The sequence below is a fragment of the Lipotes vexillifer genome, unplaced genomic scaffold (assembly GCF_000442215.2).
Source record: "Lipotes vexillifer unplaced genomic scaffold, Lipotes_vexillifer_v1.1 scaffold815, whole genome shotgun sequence".
In the NCBI taxonomy this organism is placed as follows: domain Eukaryota; kingdom Metazoa; phylum Chordata; class Mammalia; order Artiodactyla; family Lipotidae; genus Lipotes; species Lipotes vexillifer.
In genome coordinates, this window is record NW_006773723.1 from 4,700,509 (window position 1) to 4,720,666 (window position 20,158).

At 47.5% G+C, this 20,158-nt stretch overlaps 1 protein-coding gene across 1 annotated transcript in view; it reads right to left on the reverse strand.

Annotated features, from left to right (window-relative positions):
• The window catches only part of SLCO5A1 (solute carrier organic anion transporter family member 5A1), a 122,957-nt gene extending 111,837 nt beyond the window's left edge, over positions 1 to 11,120 (reverse strand). Inside the window, exon 1 of the mRNA XM_007448494.1 lies at positions 9,502 to 11,120. Within this exon, the coding sequence (XP_007448556.1) occupies positions 9,502 to 10,399 (898 nt within the window). The 5' untranslated portion in view covers positions 10,400 to 11,120. The remainder of the gene's footprint in view (positions 1 to 9,501) is intronic.
• Positions 11,121 to 20,158: the final 9,038 nt, after the last annotated feature.

The window sequence follows — 20,158 nt, forward strand, 5'->3', positions numbered from 1 at the left end:
AAAAAAAAAAATGGCACTGGACTTAAATAGACATTTCTCCAAAGATATACAAATGGCCAAAAAGCACATGCAAAGATGTTCAGCATCACTAATCATTAGGGAAATGCAGATCAAAACTACAATGAGGTATCACCTCACACCCATCAGGATGACCACTATCAAAAGAACAGAAAATTACAAGTGTTGGTGAGGATGCAGAGAAGTTCAAACCCTTATACACTATTGGTGGGAATGTAAAATGGTGTAGCCACTATGGAAAAAAGTATGGATGTGCCTCAAAAAATGAAAAATAGAGCCACCAGATGATTCAGCAATCCCATTTCTGGGTATATATCCCAAAGTATTTAAATCAGGATCTCAGAGAGATATTTGCACACCCACGTTCATAGCAGCATTATTCACAATAGCCAAGAAGTGGAAGCAGCCCATGTCCATCCACAGATGAATGGATTTTAAAATATGGTATAAACATACTGTGTAATATTATGCAGGAATTCTGTCACATGCTTCAACATAGATGAACCTCAAGGACATTATGCTGAGTGAACTAAGCCAGTCACAAAGGGACAAATACTGTGTAATTCCACTCATGTAAGTATCTAAAGTAGTCAAAACCACAGAAACAGAAAGTAGAAAGGTGGTTGCCAAGGGCTGAGGAGAGGGGAAATTAGTGTTTAGTGGGTATAAAGTTTCAGTGCTGTAAGATGAAAAAAAAATTAGAGATCTAGTGCACAACAGTGGGAATATACTGAACACTACTAAACTGTTCAGTTAAATTGGTTGAGAGTAATTTTAATATTATGTGCTTTTTACCACAATAAAAAAAAGGGGGGAAAAAATGTACCTGTCACATAAGAGTTGTTCTGAGGATAAAATAAGATGATAAAGCATTCAGCACAATGCCTGCCATACATTAAACATTCAAAAATATTTGCTGTTAAAAATAGCCCTTGTTGGGCTTCCCTGGTGGCACAGTGGTTGAGAGTCCGCCTGCCGATGCAGGGGACACAGGTTCGTGCCCTGGTCCGGGAAGATCCCACATGCCACGGAGAGGCTGGGCCCGTGAGCCATGGCCGCTGAGCCTGCGCGTCCGGAGCGTGTGCTCCGCAAAGGGAGAGGCCACAGCAGTGAGAGGCCCGCGTACCGCAAAAAAAAAAAAAAAAAAAAAAAGCCCTTGTTAGACCCCATGTATGAAACCATACCAAAGGCTTTTTCTTTTGATTTAATTAAGCTCTCATTTATTTTTAAGAGAAATTCTAGGTCTTAAATCCCTTATTAAATCTACCCTACGTCTCCTCTTGAGGTCCAATTATTTAGCTGGTGAACTCTGCTTTAAAATGCTGATTAATTGCTTTATAGTTTGCCAGAATTCCTCATCTTGATGTTTTCTTTTACCATCGCCACTGAAACAGAGCTCAGATAAAGGGGGAAATGACATACCACTCCCCTTAGTACATACATGTCACACACACACACACATCATTCCCTCTTCAAGGGTTACATAGTCTCAACTCCAAAAATATGTCTAGAAAATCTCTATGTTCAAAAACTTTTAGGGAATTCCCAGGCGGTCCAGTGGAAAGCTCCAAGCTTTCACTGCCAAGGGCCTGGGTTCCATCTCTGTCTGGGGAACTAAGATCCCACAAGCTGCGTGGTGTAGCCAAAAAGAAAACTTTTAAACTGATGGGAAGTGAAGTCACAATAAAAACCATGAAACCCTTCGTATCTTTACACCCACTAAAAATAATCTACCATGGCACACTACAGTATCTCCTATGATCTACTAAGAAAATAATATCATATAGATACTATGCTATCTACTGGGTAATATGTAGCAATGAGTAATGAACAGTTCATCTCTATTTCCTATCTCTTGTTTGCTAGGCTTTCCTATTTACAAAGACAGGTTCTTCCTGTCTTCTCCATCCAAGTGTTCAATGCTTTCTAATTCTATGACCTAGAGATTTCTACTTCCAGTCCCAAAACATAAGAAACACAAAATAGGGCATTCCCTGGTGGTCCAGTGGTTAGGGCTCCCCGCTTCCGCTACAGGGGGCACAGGTTCGATCCCTGGTCTGGGAACTAAGGTCACGCGTGCCGCAGGGCACTGCCAAAAAAAGAAACACAAAATAACATAGTAACTTGAATGCTTAAGATGAAAAAAGTTGAAAGCATCACTAGTGACAGTTTTTTGTAGGGTAATTCCTTGTTGTGGGATCTGTCCTGTGCAATGTACGAAGTTTAGCGGCAACATAGGCCAAAATATCACTAAATGCCACGAGGTCCCCTTCAAATTGTGACAATCAAAGTTGACTCCAGGCGTTAACAAGTGTGTCCACTGAGAGTGGAGGGAATTACCTCTAGTTGAAAACCACCATTTTAGAATGACCCGTAACCTATGCTGTTTCCCACTGGGAGCTGAGGTTCAGAACATACAGAGCCTGGATACTGAGAATGGTCTTGGACGAGGAGGACCACCCAAGAGATAGGGTGGAATCCCTGTCTCTTTTCTCTAGATCAGGGAGACGGAAAACACAGGGTGAAGAGCACCAGCTCCAGCAGAAGTATCCAACACAGCAGAACACATCGGCATGGACACACGGTCTCTATTTCCGAATATTTCCCCCAAAAGACACAAGAGAACCATCCAAACACCCAGGTATGTTTCTTCACCTTCACTTCTCTCTGAAGCCTTCATTCCTAGAATGCCTACTCTAACATCCATTTTGCCTCCATCTTTCTTTTCCAAAATCTCTATTCCTTCTTTTTAAAATGATGCCCAAGGGCTTCCCTAGTGGTGCAGTGGTTAAGAATCCACCTGCCAATGCAGGGGACACAGGTTCGAGCCCTGGTCCGGGAAGATCCCACATGCCGTGGAGCAGCTAAGACCGTGTGCCACAACTACTGAGCCTGTGCTCTTGAGCCCACGAGCCACAACTACTGAGCCCACGTGCCACAACTACTGAGCCCACGTGCCACAACTACTGAAGCCCATGTGCCTAGAGCCTATGCTCCGCAACGAGAAGCCACCGCAATGATAAGCCCACACACCACAATGAAGAGCAACCCCCGCCCGTCACAACTAGAGAAAGCCCACACGCAGCAACAGACCCAACGCAACCGAAAATAAATAAATTTATTTAAAAAAAAAGCAGAGCCAAGTGTGTGGGTTTGTTTGCTTTTCCCCTATCAAAGGGCCTTATAAGGTGAGCTCACCTGGGTTTGCAGAGCTCACAGACTTACCTCTAACGTGTAGAGTTCCACCAACAGAGAGAAACCCATCAGACCAGAGCCTCCAGGGTGGTGAGAGCAAAAAGAAAGTGGTGCTTCCTTTGGTTAATAGCAAAATGAACATCTTTTGTCCCAAGCCACTCTCTCGGTGGACTCAACAGCGATCGCAATGGAATTCAGAAAAGGTGCCACAGCTCATGAAACACCCAAAACTGATATCTTGCTTTTGCAAATGCAGTAAGAGACGGAAGGGCTCTTCCTGATAAGACAGAGGCTCAATCAGCAGCTGGTTTTGCCAACAGTGGAGCCAACCCCAAGCCCAGAGAGAAACTCTCCACCGATCAGAAAAGTCAAAGATCTATGGTCTTTAGACCCTTGTTGCTCAAAACATGACCCTTTGACCAGCAGCTCTGGCCTCACCTGGGAGCACATTAGAAATGCAGGACCCCAGGCCCCGCCCCAGACTTCCAGAAGCAGAATCGGCAGTTTGAAAAGATACCCTGGTGATTCACATACACACATTAAAGTTTCAGAAGGACCGAAACACATAGATAACAGAATCCATAGCAATGTTAAAGATGTATCATAAATACTACTAACTGTTATCTGTTATTTGCAGGTGAGCTGAATAAATCACTGTCCGTCCACTGCCTTTTCCACAGTGATGCAGGAAGCCCTTCTGCTATTCAGCTAGAATCTGAAGTTGGTTTATTTGTCAGCATCTTAGACTGACTAGTTTGTCTTAGAGGCCAAAGGTGACCAACCAGGGAGCTGATATAAATTCAGGACTTGTCAAGGGTACAGAAGATGTACTCATTTGGACACAGATGAACTGTCCCAGGTATATGTGAAACTCACCAACATCCTAGCAAGGAGCTGCCAAGCCACCAACACCCAGCTCTCCCCACTCTGCACTCCATCCATCCCAATAATTCCTCCACACGCCCTGGATCATTGCCTCAAATCCCTTAACGGTCACTCTCCCTGGTATTAGTTTCCAGCGGAGATTATTTTTTTTATTTATTCATGATTTGTACAGAACCTACTTCCCAAAAGGGACTGTATGTGGCTTACAAAGATGAATACCTTGTAAACAAGATGAGCAAAATTAAAGCAGAATAAATACCCAGTTAGCAGTCTCAGAAGAGAGTGTATATTCACATGATCTTTCCTCTCTTGGCCCACCTCACGCCCCCATCACTGCTCCTCCCCGGGAAAGCAGAAGGGGATTAACGTGACAGATGAATCTGAAAATAAACTGGGATGCTCAGTTCATTTCCTCCTCTTTGCCTCTTGGAGGTGAGTGTGCACACGGGGCGTAAAAATTCTCCCCTGCTCCTTTTCAGCACAAGTCTTGCACACACACCCCTCGACCACAGGTCACGTGGGGAGACCCAGGGCTGCCACCCTGTTGAGGTCCAGCTTTGCCGGCGGCTGGATGGGTAAGTCTATTTAATAGTGCGATTATGGGGCTTCCCTGATGGCACAGTGGTTAAGACTCCGCCTGCCAATGCAGGGGACACGGGTTCGAGACCTGGTCTGGGAGGATTCCACATGCCACGGAGCAACTGGGCCCGTGCGCCACAACTACTGAGCCTGCACGTCTGGAGCCCGTGCTCCGCAACAAGAGAGGCCGCGATAGTGAGAGGCCCGCGCACCGCGATATAGAGTGGCCCCCGCTCGCCGCAACTAGAGAAAGCCCTCGCACAGAAACGAAGACCCAACACAGCAGAAATAAATTAATTAATTAATAAACTCCTAGCCCCAACATCTTCTAAAAAAAAAAAAATTGTCCTGTACAATGTCTAAGGAGTGATTTCCCATACAAAGTTTTAATTTCCTACATAATGCTTCTTTCCTTTTTCCCAATTGTAAAGAGATATGTTTAAAGGTTTTGGTGCTCAGATGAAGCAGAATATCTCTTCCGCTCTTCACTCTGCCCACTCTCCACGATGAGTCTGAATTCGCTTCTAACACAGCAAAGTGCTGCCGCTTCCAGTTGGCCCAGTGCTTACCCACATGTAATCCCATTTGCTGCTCAAAATATTACCGTGCGGGAAACAAATGTAACAATCCCCAGGTGGAGACAGAGGCTGGGAGAAGTTAAGGGATTTGTCTACAATCAGATCTGTCTCCTGACCAGTCACAGGTAGAGCCAGACGAAAATACAGATCGGCCTCGTCCGGTGCTCTTTCTAAGGCACTGTCCCGACTCCGACCCTTCTCTGGGGTGTGAAGTGACAGGGGACACACCAGGGAGGTGGGGTGGCTGTCCCCACACCGCTTGGCCAACGGCTGGCCCATTACCAATCCTCACCTATCCTGAAAATCACCCAATCGGAGTCGTGGCTTTCTATTCTAGAAAAGCGTCATTTTTCTTCCTTTTTCCACCTGGTTAGCCATTCTCTCTTGCTTCCCTGTTTGGTTCATGAACTTCTTGCCCTGCAAAAGGTCACACTTTCTCTCTCTCCTTGAGATACAATTACAAACCATGGTGCACTTGCTAACCTTACTTCTTCATAACTACAAAGCTTTCTCTATGCTCTGGGTCAACGCTGAGCCTCTCTCCTTGCAGAAGGAGTTGGGGCATTGAATGGGTGCAAAGACCGCTGGATCTCATCTACGACCACATCTCTTCTACGCTGAAAGCTGCCAGAATGTTAACACCGGAACTTTCAAAAGATTAAGGTATACATTTACATTCCATTTCAATGGTTTCTACTTTAATTCAGATATTTGCTCCTGCCTGCAATTCCTAATCTGCTACCTGCTTTTTTTCCCCCTTCTTCTTCTGGGGTTGTCATCAGTTAGAAAGACTGACCAAAAAGTTAAGAAAAGGGTGGGGAGTGGACAAGGTAATATAGAAGAACAGTTCTGCAGAAAATAACAAAGATATATAACCAGTTATTTATTAGGAAAAATCCCATGTGATAATAGGTTAACACTGCTCGTGTTCTAAGAATATAGTAGTCTCCCTGATTTGAATTTGTATGGAGGTAACCTGTAAAAGCTGCTTTAAAAGGTCTAAAGAATGGTCTCGTTTTGATCACGTTTTGATGACTTTAGGCCAGTTCCGCACCCTTCTGCACCATACTCAGAATTCTACTGAACGTGGCCCATCTTTTGGTTTCAGTTGACTTTCAGATCCTCTTGCCAAAAAGCATGCGGCGTGGAGGGAAGTTCAAGGTCTCTGGGGTCAGACAGGCGTGGGTTTGACGCCCATAAGCAAGCCACTTAAATTCTCTGAGCCTTAGTTTCCTCATTCATAAAACAGGGAAAACAATTCCCATCTCATAAGGCCATTAAGAACATTAAATCAAAGAATACAGGTAAGATTCCTGGTACTCAAAACCACTGGAGCTTTTACTGAGAGCCATGTAATACAAAGCAGAATTCTCAAGAGATTCCCAAAGAATGTGTCCTAAGGCATTCATCAAAATGGGCTTCCCTGGTGGCGCAGTGGTTGAGAGTCCGCCTGCCGATGCAGGGGACACGGGTTCGTGCCCCGGTCCGGGAAGATCCCACGTGCCGCAGAGTGGCTGGGCCCGTGAGCCATGGCCGCTGAGCCTGAGCATCCGGAGCCTGTGCTCCGCAACGGGAGAGGCCACAACAGTGAGAGGCCTGCGTACAGCAAAAAAAATTTAAAAAAATGTTTTCAAAAAAACCAATTATTAGTCAATATCTAAAGAAAGAGAGGAGGAGGTGGTAGGTGAAGGAGGGAGGAGGGAGCAAATCCCATTTGTAGAAGTTTCTTCCCCTTTCACATGTCAATTCACTTGTTACCTTAAAGTGGAAATATTTCTTCATTACATTGAAGGCACCTCAGTTGCTGGGATTGTGTCTCATTTTCGGCCTTGCCATAAGGAGTACAGTGCTCAGCACAGAATACGTACTTGCTCTTTTCATTCTTGATGGGCAACCACTACCAGACAAGTTAAATCTCAGGGCTCTTACTAGTGGATGTTCTCTCTTTGCGTGGGGCTCTGCTTATGTTTTTCAGGAAGCAGATTTGTGTCAATGGTACCTAGAAGCGGGATGGAAGGGAGACCTGAGTTTTCAAAGTAAATGGAGGAAAAGATCAGTAAGAATAAAGAAAACAATTGGGATATTTACAGGGTCAAGATGTCACTCTAAAGATTGCTGATTATTTTCAAAGAGAGAAATGTATGTTTGCAATGGGAAGACCTGGCAATCACCCACGCAACTAAGTGATTAAACTCAGCAACACTAATGAATGGCCAGATGCATCTAATCGAAAACACGGAGTGTCACCTATGAAGTAACCTGGCCGAAAACGTTTCGTCTGAATCGAATTACACCTTTAGACTGAACTCCCGGTTTACAAGAAATATAGGGAATGGAGGAACAAGGTAAGTGACACCACGAGGGAATAATCAGATTAATCTAGAATGTGGAACATTCCACAAATCAACTAGCCTTGTCACTTCAAAAGTTCTATGTGGTAGAGAAAGAAAAAAGTTGAGGCACTGTTCTAGTTTAGCAAATGCTAAGAAGGCAAACAGCCAAATGCAATGTATAAATGAATCTCAACTGGCTCCTGGTTTGAAAATGTATGTAGCAGACTTCCCTAGTGGCACAGTGGTTAAGAATCCGCCTGCCAATGCAGGGGACACAGGGTAGACCACTGGTCTGGGAAGATCCCACATGCAGCGGAGCAACTAAGCCCATGCACCACAACTACAGAGCCTGTGCTCTACAGCCCGTGAGCCACAACTACTGAGCCCACGTGCCACAACAACTGAAGCCCACACGCCTAGAGCCCATGCTTGGCAACAAGAGAAGTCACCGCAATGAGAAGCCGGTGCACCCCAACGAAGAGTAGCCCCTGCTCGGAGCAACTAGAGAAAACCCGTGCGCAGCAACGAAGACCCAACGGAGCCAATTAATTAATTAATTAAAATTACTTTAAAAAAATAAATATCAGCAATAAAATTTTTTTAAAAGAAAATGTATATAGCTAAAAAAGACTCTGAGTGGACAATTAAGGAAATTTGAATATGGACTGGAATTTGATGACCATATGGAATGGTTATTAGCTTTCTTAGGACGTTTAAGCTCCTGAGTTATGTAAAAGAATGTCCTTATTTTCAGAAGATATGTGCTGAAGCCTAAAGGTGTATACAATTACTTTCAAAGGGCTTAATCTCCCATCCAAAAATATATATATTTCTATACACACACACTAACTGATAAATTAAATATGATAAAGTGAACAATTATTGAGTCTAGGTGGTGGATATACTGACGTTCACTGAACTATTGTTTCAACTTTCCTGGATGTTTGAAAATTTGTCATAACAAATGTTAGAAAACATGGAGGCAAAGTAACAAGCAAGCTATTCCTCTCTGTCTGAATAGAAATTTCTTTCTCTTACATTTAATAATAAAAACAAATTATAAAACTCTTGTCCTGATGCATTTGGGCCAGTTACTGGGGACTATAAATGGCTCAGACACCCTCTGTAACCGATTCTGGGGACAGCAGTCATACTGAGCAAAAAGCATAGCCCTCTTCATTGAGTATCACTTTCACTGCCCTTTCACTGTCCAAGAGTACTGCTTTTCAGAAAATAGTAATGATGTTTCCCCCAATATCGTGTAACTGAGGGTCTTCAAACCAACAACAAAAATCGTTTTGGATAAATTTTACAACCCGTTTTGTCGCTTCTGTATAAAGATAATCTAGTCATTCAGTATCATTCAAGTTTTTTTTTTTAAATAGTGACGCAGACGATACGTAATGAATAGAGAGGTGAAGTCAATAAAGTGTGTTTCATGTAGTCTGGGTTCTCCACTAACTCTGCTCTTGGGGGCAGGAACGAGAAGCAGCAGTGGATGAAAGTAGTAAATAACCCTATTCCACACACAGCAGTTACTTCTATTCCTTCCTGACCCTTCTAGAAGGACAGCTTTGAGAAGATAAGCTTGATAAATTCGAGCTTTTCCAAAGATAGGCAGCAACAGAGAGAAGCACCACCCCACAGTTAAAAGTTTGTATTACTTGGGAAAAGACAAGTGTGAGTCTGAAAATTAGTTCAAAGAACGCTCAACTATTTGATTCTTTCCCAAACAGAAAACACACCACACTAAGGCCAAAAAAAAAGAAAAAGAAAACAAAAAATAAACTGAAGCTTAATGCATATATATGATATAACGCCATATATTATATACAATATACAACATCCAGTAAAATGTGAAAGTGCTTCCTTTTGATTTTTGAGTCCAAGCTTATCTGAGAGGAAAGTCTTACCTAGGTACAAGGATGCATTTTCTTTCTTGACATTGTCGTCTAAGTAGGTTGGTCCCAGGGTATAAATAGGTGTGGAGCCCATTCCAATGAGAATCTGCGCGCAAACGAATAAAGCCACATAGACCCAGTGACTGTTTCCCCCCGAGTCCTTGAGGCAGGTGGGAGGCTCCGTCGTGGCCGAGGAGTTGCCATTCTGACACAGGCCGTAGTTGGCCGCCGAGGCGTTCAGCTCTTGGATCTGGTAGGCGGGCGAGATGAAGTGAGGTAAAGCGAAGAGGGCGGCCCCCAGGGCAATGAGGAGTCCCCCCACGGCCAGCCACAGGGGCCGCCGCCCCCGGCCGCCAAAGTAGCTGACGAACACTACCACCACCAGGCTCCCGATGTCAAAGCAGCTGACCAGCAGCCCTGACTCGGAACTCTTCAGACTGTAGCGCCTTTCGATGGTGGTGATGACACTGCTCAGGTACCCGGAGACCATTAACGCCTGAATGAAGGTCAGAAAGCACATGCAAACCAGGAAACAACGGGAATCGGTGAGGACCACATAGAGGCACCTTCTGCCCTGGAGCATGGCCAAAGTGGACGACACCGATATGGGTTTGCCGATTTCCACCCTGTGGTGACTTTCCACCAGCCCTGCCATCTCTGCCGAAGTAGACGGGGCGGAGGGGCTGGGGGCCCGCGGGCCAGGGCCTGGCTTCAACCCCTGATGGCCAAAGGCGGGCTTGGAGTCTTCTCCGGCAGGATTCAGGTCTGGCCTGCAGGAGGCGCTGTTCAGGGCGGGTAAACTCTTGGACCTAAAGGTCTCGGGTTCGCACTTCTCTTGGACCGCCCCTACTCTGGCGCTGGCCTCCAGCTGCTCTCCCGCCTGGGGCTGCAGCCCAGTGCCTCCTTCCATGGCTCTTAGAATTCAGATTCGATCGCCGGTCGCACTCAAGGACTCCGGCCCTTTTCATCCACCGGCAGGAGGGGCCGAAGCCGGGCCCAGGCAGTCGTGCCCACCAGGGACCGGGGCTGGGGACGCGGAGCCGCGCAGTAGGGCATCCTCACCAGCAGGGAGGTGCCCAGCGCATCCTGACCGCAGACGCGGCCCCGAGGCTCCTCAGCCGCGTGCCCCGGAGGGCAGGGGTCCGCGCGGTCCCGCGATGAGCCCTTAGGGTCCACCTCGGGTTGGCAGCTCGCGGCAGGAGCCTTGCGCGTCCTGGGCGCATCCCCTCCGCCGCTGCCGCCGCCGCCGCCGCCGCCGCCCCTCCGCCTGCAGCCCGAAGCGCGTACGCCCAGTGCCCAGCGTGGGGGCGGTTAGCGCTGCAGCCCGCGCCGCAGCCCGCCCGGCTGGCTGGGCCAGAGGCGCTCGGTCCTCGCCGCCTCGGCTCGCGACACCCTCGGGCGCAAAGCTGCCAACCTGCAAAGCAGAGAGAGGGCGGTCAGCGAAGGGCGGCTGCGGCTGGGACTGGCGTCCCGGCGACCCGGGGGACAGCGCTGGGTCACTCGGAAGGTCCCAAGTGAGACCGAGGGATGAAAGGATAGAAGCCCTGGAGGAGGAGGCGGCTACAGGCTGCAGCCTCTAGTGCCGGAACAATAAGCAGCAGGCGGTCGGCAGAGACCCTCCCTCATTGTCTACCGTGGACCTGCCCCCGCCCCGCCCCTTTTGCCTTAAACCGCGCATCTGCTTTTATATGTTAATAATTATCAACCTGGCAGCTCTGACTCAGAGACAGTGTCTTTTATTCTAGTGAACTAACTGCAACCTTTTGGCACTCTTACTCCATTACTCAAAATGGAAAGGGCCCAAAAGAACAAAGGAAAGTTTTTTGGTTTTGGTTTTGGTTTACAAACACTGTGCACTCGCACTCCCGATTTTTAAAAATAAAAGAAAGGGGGAAAGCTAGGTGTGTAGAAATGTGTGTACACAATTGTGCGCAGGCACGTGTGCGCGACTGGATGTGAATCCGTCTTCTCCATCAGAGACACGTATTCAAAGCCCAAGGCAACAGCAAAAAGGTCAGAGTGCTTTGCTTGCCTCTTTATTCCCAACACTAAAAATAACACCCCTGCCCCCAGCCGCCTGGGAGAACTATTCAATTACAAACACCAGGAGCGTTCGAGGCTGCGGCCCACACGAAGTCCCAGCGCGCTGTGTCAAGCGAAACAGAAAATCAATTTGCATTGCGGAGAGGTGGGGAAGCCACAACCAAACAAAGAGATGCCGGCGCGTTGTCACAGCGCGCTGGGAGCCCACGGATCCGGCTTGGCACTCGCAGGCGGGCAGGGAGGTGTGCTATTTACATCCCGCGCAGCCCGCGAGCGTGGGCTCCGGGTGCGCGCACGCGCGCACACACACACACACACACACACACACACACACACACACACACCCGCGTGTCTGTGTCGGAACCCCCTCGAGCGCTCCGCTTGAATTCAACGCGAGCCGAAAACAGGAGTGTCCCCGGGGTAAACCTGCGCCCCAAATCTCGGGGACTCCCACTCCATTCCTCCGGCCCGGGGGGATGTGCACCAGGTGGGAGAAAAGAGCCGGACTTCGCTGCATTGGGTTTCACTCTGCCGCGCGCTTTTGTGATGCTGCTGAGAAAAGAAAGGAGGAAGAGTAAGGGAGAAAGGCGGAGAGCTTGGGATCCAGGGGCGGCCGCTCCGGCGTCTCCCTCGGCTCGGCTGTGCCAGCCCCGCTCCCAGATTCCCGGCCCGCCAGCCACTCACAGCCGGGGCTTCCCCGCCGCCTCCTTGCCCAGGCGCCTTCCCAGGGAACCCCACCGGCTGCCGCGCACCGAGCCGGGGAATCCCGGCAAACTCGCTCCCCGCGCCGGGGACGCCCGAGCCCCTGCGGAGCTGGCACCCGCACCGCAGCGCAGCCTCGGAAGGGCACACGGACCCCGGCCGGCGGCTCTCGGGGCCGGCGTGGCGCCCTGGGGAACACCTCCTGCGCGCGCGCGCGCGCACACACACAGACACACACCACCCGCAGGAGGACAGGCCCGCCAGGGACAGCTCGCCGCGCTGCCGGGGCGCACGAGCCGCCGCTACTCACTCGTGAGTCAGCCGGTCCGTCTGCTCGGCTGAGAGTGGAACGGCGGGAGGTGGGGACCTTGGAGGTGCGAGAGTAGTTGGGAGTCCCCTCAGGAGGCAGCCTCGGTCCAGCCGCCGGGAATCAGTGAATGAAGTCTGTGACTCGGGCTGAACTCTTCCCCCCACCCCTCGCCTGTCTCCCTAGCCTCTCCGGACCCTCGCGCACAGACGCGCCCAGAGAGGAGCAGCAGAGGGCGCAGGCGCGCGGGCAACCGCCCAGCCCAGCCCAGCCCAGCCCGAAGGCAGCGAGCCACCCGGCTGCCCATCACCTGAGAGGCGGGGGAACGCGAGGAGCCAGAGGGAGCAGGTCTCCAGAAAAGTCAGCTGCTGAGGTAGAGAGCCCACTCGGAATAAGGAAATTGTTTCTGTTCGTTTATTCTGTGCCGTGGACACCCACCATGTCTCAGAAACCATAGTAGGTTCTGGGGACCAAAGATGAACAGGACAGATCCCTGGACTGAGGAAACCTCTGTCTTGTGGAAGACATACCCCTGTAAGTAGCCTAAAATAACGTGGTAAATTCTATACAGGGTGACACTGGAGAACCTAATATCCATTATTAACCGATTAGATCTTCATTTCCAGGCAGAAAGAAAGGCATGTGCAAAGGCACCGGGGCACGGTGCTGAAGGGAAATAGGTAGGTGGGTCGCAGGGTGATTGCAGGGGTGGGGCAGAGGGCTCACGGCAAGAGTGGCAGAGTAGGAAAGATCAGTAAGGGCTTCATAGGTCGTGTGCTGTGAGCTCTGAGGGGCCGGGGCCATTGCCATTCTGACTTGGTCACCAGAAAGCTGGTTCTGGCAGTGGTGGGTGAATCTAAGCCACTCGGAGGGCATGAGACAAGTTAGGAAGCCATCTCAGTGGTGGCAGCATGGAGAGGAAGGAACTGCTTGAAGACACTGACGAGGCAGAAGTAGCCAGACTTGAAAGCTGATGTCATCCGGAGACTGAGAAAATGGGCCAATACAGGATGTCTCTCAAGCTTCACACTTGGGTGACTGGGTGGATGAGGTCCCAGAAAAACACAGGAGGATAAACATGATCTTAGGGGAAAGATGCTTCTCCTTTAGGTGCATTGACTTTGAAATGCCTTTGGGACATCCGAGTGTACATGTCCCGTAAGCCAGTGGACATATAACACACAGGCACCCCAGATTAGGGACGTGGATTAGGAGACATTAGCCTGAGACAGCATGAGGTGAAAAAGGAAGATGGTGCAGGAGATCTGAGGAGAGGTAGGCTAAGGGCAGGGCCCTGGGGACACCATGATCTGAGAGCCGGAGAGGGGAACATCTAAGAAGGGAGATTAGAAGCAAGGGTCAGAGAGATCTGTGAAGAGTCAGAAAAGAGGGACTGTCTTAGAAGCCAGGGGAGCAGAAAACTTTAAGAAGGGCGTGCTCAGATGCAGGAAAGGCTGAAGAGAAGCCAAATAGGATGATAACCGAAAAGAGCCCATTAGCTGTAGCATGTGGGAGGAGACTGAAGAACTTCGACAGAGGAAGATGGTGATCTAGGTAGGGGAGGGGCTGTTCTACCGGTGACTGCACTGACCACTGCTGCCGTGCCAAAGTCACTTCAGTGGCCCCTGGCCTTCAGTGAGAGCGCTGGGTCAACTTTACAGCGTGATGAGGGAAGTGGAGAGAGAGGAAGTAACTTGGTAAAGGCACACAGCTAGTCTCGGGATGATAAAAAGTCCATGCTCAATACTTCATTCCCTAGGGAAGGCTAAAATAAGCTTTCAATCTGCTTTAAACATCATTTTACTCCAAGATAGATTTTTTTTTTAATTTTTGGTTAGAGAAATAAGCTTCCACTAACTTGTTCTTATAGTGTTTTACGTGACAATTTTAAAGGCCCAAAGATAATAGATTATTTATTCTCTTAGGAGAGCCCATCTAATACTGGAAAGCATCGTGGGATAGTGAAAAGAGTATAGAATCAACATGAATTTTCATCCCAGCTCAATTATGGCCACGAACAATTTATTCAGTGGTTATTTATCTTGATTTCCTCATCTGTAAAATGAGGACACAATTACCTACTTGAAAGTACCAAGAGGGTAGAATGAAATGACATAGGTGAGACATTCAGCCTGTGCCTTAATGCATAGTACAGCCAATAAATGTTTGTGCCCTTCTCAGAGAGCCCTGAACATGAGATGTACATACTTTGAAAATGTGCTCTGTCACATCAATCCTTTTGCTAAAAAAAAAGTCCATGCTCTTACCTCTGACTCTATACTCTCTCCCTTTTAATCATATAGCAGCTTGACTTTTCGACGCATCTTGTATCTGTTAATTATCTCACTTTAGCCCAACATCCACCATATGTACAGCTGATCCTTAGAGGACAAAATAAGTCAGCTGACACCAAAGAACAGTTGGTGTGTGCTCCAAATCCACGACGAGATAGCACTGATCTGGCAACTGCCAAACTGACCGGTCAGACAGGGCAAAGACATTCATTCCTCATCCCCTGCCCCTGTCCCCTCTTCTTGAGATGCCGTCAAGCCCACTGTCACTTTTCCATAAACAGGAAATATGTCTCCAGCTGCCACCCTGGCCCAGATCTTAGCTACTATGTGGCACTTCCTGTACCTGATTACTCCTCTGGGCTTATTCTGGATCCAAACAGAATCAATCTTCCTCCTATTACATCCTTGCAAGCTCTGTGGCCCATTCTCTCATTTCAGGCTCAGCCACAGACATCAGTGTTTTACAGCAAATTCAATCTGTCGCATCAGGTGCCAGCAGAGGGCTTCCTTGCTGAAAGTCAAATAATCATATCCCTGCCACATGCTGTTTATTCATGGTCAATTACCACAGTTACACCAGAGCACAATTCTAAGAACCTACAGGTATTTTTATTACTACTAACGGAAAGATCGCGATTTATAGACAGGATACAAAAGGTCCAATTAGCTACTCATACAGGAAACAAGAAGAAAACATTTGGCAACAGACATCCTTGAGCTTTTCCCTTTCATAGTTAAATGTGACGTTGGAAAAGGCCAGGTGTACCTCCGTCAGCCCTAATCTTCAGATTCAGAGAAAAAAAAAATGGACTGACTTCATGGGATTCTGCTACCCCCATGGCTTATTTCACACGATATGAAAGAGTACAGTTGCCGAGACCAGAGTACCTGCCTTGTTAGGTATGTTGGGAGAGGAAACACATGACTATAAGCTTCAAATTTCCAGGCACGCTGATGCTTCTTCTAAGTCACTAATCAGTCTAATTTACTCATAAATTGCTTCTTTCCCAATCCTCATATAATAAGATGGTAGCTTTTGGAATTACCTAGGCCATTCTATGGGCTTAAAATCTAGCTGCTCTGGAGAATGGGGCAGGGAAAGCAGAAGAGACCCCTTCCTCCACTCCCATCCCTTTTTCCTTAAGTTTCAATTCAGAGGTCTCCCAGACCAAAGAAGAAAAACTGGGTTTTGGTCTAGAATATTTTCTGGGCTTAAAATATAATACATAGTTGCCAGTACTCTAATTGAATTAGGTATTGGTTCTTGAAGAGAGGATAAGTTGTATTTTAAAGGTAACATTTCATACAGACATATAAATTCAATTCAATGTAGTTCAATATGTATAATTGAAATACAGCTTTATTTTCACAGACCCTAAAGAAGTATACAGATTACTAACCTCTGTGACATAATTCAATTGCATCTCTATTCTTTTAATTTAATTTTTTTTTTTTTTAAATTTTTGGCGACGCTATGGGGCTTGCAAGATCTTAGTTCCCCCACCAGGGATCGAACCCGTGCCCCTGACAGTGAAAGCACAGAGTCCTAACCACTGGGCCACCAGGGAATCCCCGACATCTCTTTTTTTTTTTTTTTTTTTGGCTGCGTTGGGTCTTTGTTGCTGTGCACGGGCTCTCTCTAGTTGCGGTGAGCGGGGCCTACCCTTCGTTGCGGTGCACGGGCTTCTCAATGCAGTGGCTTCTCTTGTTGGGGAGCACGGGCTCTAGGCGCGTGGGCTTCAGTAGTTGTGGCACGTGGGCTCAGTAGTTGTGGCGCACGGGATTAGTTGCTCCACGGCAGGTGGGATCTTCCCAGACCAGGGCTCGAACCCGTGCCCCCTGCGTTGGCAGGCAGATTCTTAAGCACTGCACCACCAGGGAAGCCCCTGTATTAGTTTTAGATGTACAATATACTGATTTGATATAGCATGTATATTTTGCAAAATGATCACCACAGTAAATCTATATTTGGTTGCAATTTTTTTTTCTTGTGGTGAGGATGTTTAAGATCTACTCTCTTAGCAACTTTCAAATATGCAGCATGGTATTACTGATTATAAGGTTATAAGGTACCCGCTTAACAGAACTTGGCATTTATTCCCTTACTGAGAAGTAAATTTCAATCTAGGTAAAGCAGGAGAGGGACAGATCTGGCCCTGGGGTACAGTGAATTGAGTATGGTGACCACCATGTCAGTTTTAGCACTGCAAGTCCCCAGCCCAAGAAACCACAGTCTGATGAACACTTGGATACTTGGTCACCCTCTAAAGGAGCCAAGAAATCAGGCAGTGCCTCTGGGAAGCAGTCAGGACAAGATGACAAGACTCTATCAACCAGGACCTCCTAGAAACTGCTACCTCCCTTAATAAAAATATGCCAGAGGGACCTCCCTGGCGGTCCGGTGGTTAAGACTCCACGCTTCCACTGCAGGGGGCGTGGTTCGATCCCTGGTCGGGGAAGTTCCGCATGCCGCGTCGTGCAGCCAAGAAAATAAAAAACAAAACAAAGCAAAATGCCAGATACTCCAAGGCTAGTAATGAGAAAATTCCCTGTGAAGAAGAGACATTTGTCCCCAAAGATTCGCATTCCCTTGAAAGATTTTCGTAATTACCTCTGCTGCCACCTGGGCCTGGGGAAGGCACGAAAGAGGAGAGGCCATCTGCCACGGCCCTCAGCATCTCCGCCCATTCTTTATGGGTATGTCGAAAATGCAAGGCCCTCGCCACTCTTCACCCAGGCCATTTCTCAGGGTTGTGTTTGCAGCTGGCAACCTTGAGGGGTGAGGTAACCTTTCCGCCTGGCCAGAGAACAGGCTTGGTTCTGCTTACTTCAGGGAAGCCCCCCAGGCTCAACGCTCCTCCCCTGTAATGCGTGTGCAGGCATCCACAATGGACTCTGCATCACTCCTAGGACTTGGGGGCACGGGGACTGGAACACACATCAGCCTGACACTCGGCCTGCTGCTTTTGCGTGAGGAACAACGTACGTTGTCTCTGATTCTGCAGCCTCGCCTCCCCAGGATCCATGAAACGGTAGCAGGCGAACTTGTTAGCTTAGAGGAAGGGTGAAATCCTAGACCTCACATAGTTCTTGAGGCACCACCCGATTTTAACATTCTGACCCAAATACTAGCTTCCGTCTCACTCTACAGGGCAGCAGATGGGCCAAGGCCTGAATTCTTAAACAGATCTTTCCTTAAGCCTAAAGGCCAATAAAAGAAAACAAATACATGGGATAACATGAAACGAACTGTGTCAGATATGGTTGATGGGCACTCACCACGCAGCTCCGACATTTCTGTTTTTTCTTGAATGTCAGAGTCTGGAAAACAAAACAAAACAAAAAAAACAAAACCCTACATTTCTCAGACTCCTTGGCAGATCAGGTTCTGGATAAGAATTGATACACGCTTGTGAGTTTTGGAAGGTGGAAAAAAAGCACAGGTCACACCCATTATGACTCTTATGCCAGCAAGCAGGTCATGGAGATGTGGTATATTTCTGCTTCAGCCTTCACTGGTCGGAACTCCAGCTTCTGGAGGTTGAGGGGCAGTTACAGCACTGGATCTCTGGATCCAGCCACACAGGGAGTCCTGAAATCAGTAGACCAGTGAAGACCTCTGATTCCCACCCTCCAGATTGTGGCAGATGGACCAGCTTCCCTGGCAGGACAGATATGCAGTTCTAAGAGTCATTCTTGGTCACCCAACTTAAAGACCAGCCCTTCCAGAGAGTTTGTAAGCTCATAACTTCCTACAGAGAATCCCTTTCTCTGCCAGAGTGATTTCTCTGGGCAAAAAGCAATACCTGGGCTTCCCTGGTGGCGCAGTAGTTGAGAGTCCGCCTGCCGATGCAGGGGACAAGGGTTCGTGCCCCGGCCCGGGAGGATCCCACATGCCGCGGAGCGGCTGGGCCGGTGAGCCACGGCCGCTGAGCCTGCGAATACAGGGAGACAGTATCCCCTCCCCAGCTATGTTCATCAGGAGGACGCTATGAGAAAACTTATCCATGACAATTCACGGGTTACTAGGAGAAATGTAAAACTCGAGTATTAATATACTGCAGACAGCTTCTCCATTAAGTCACAACCAGAGCCAATGGCATAAATTCATTATAAGGAAAAAACTGTTTAAAAATTAGTTATTTTATGCTATTGGTTTTTCCTCTTGGCTAGGATGTGATAGTCTTGCTTATACTGATTCTGCTTATGGTTATAGCAGGGTTTGAAACTGTTATATAGATCTGATTTATAATTATATAGTTATACAACTATATCACATTATTGTATTTATAACATTATATATATTTTATGTGATGTATGTGTATATACACCAACTACATATACTTAGCATGTGTAACTATACATATACATACAACTATATGTTTTTATAAAACTATATGCATAGGTATATCTAAGTTATATATAACTTATCACTGTTCTTTGACATCTTTTAATTTGGGGCCTTGTTTCATTAATCAAGTGTCTCATACTGAAGAATGTTATACTTGTCTCTTTTAAAGGATCAAGTTTAAACTGTCAGTTACAAACTGCACCTAGAACAGACACCGATGGTTTTAGAAAAAAAAAAAAAAAAAAAAGCAATACCTGAGATAGTCAGCTTGTAAATTAGGGCTACTCCTCCACAGGTTGGGGGTCCCTCTGTAGCAGAAGTCCCTTTGGGGATCTACCTCAGGGATGACCTGGAACGCTCTGGAGACATCTCAAAGTCTGGATCCAGAGAGTAAAGCCAAGAGAAAGCTGGAATTTCTCTCACCTTGCTACCTTCTAGATTTCTGTTTCCTAGCCAGGAGCATGCTTCTTCCCTAGATGATTGGAAAGATTCACACTTTCGGAGGTGACCTGAAGGAGGTGATTTTCTTCCAAGGTGGAGAATAATAATTAACACGAGCTGATATCAAACAACACAGTCACTGCAGTGACACGCTATTGAGGCTCCCGACAGAGCAGGTGGGAAGGCAGCAGGCTTCGTTACATTTGTCTCAAAGACCTGATGCGCAGACAGTTATAAATAATCCGTGATATAGTCCTGCTGCTGGAAAGGCAGACTGACTGGCGGACAGCAGAGTCATTCTCACTTCCCCGCCCCTCTTTCCAAGGTCTGTGCCCTCTGTGGGATGGATAGAGCAGAGGGGGTCAGAACAAGGGCTCCACGACAAACTAACACTATTTCCTCTTTGTGGTGAGTGCATGGTGTCACTCATACGTATTTCATCGCAAGAAGCTGCCCCAATTCTAAGATACGCCATTATTTTACATATCACCAGGAAGGGGAAAATGCTGCCTGTTAGACTATGACACATCT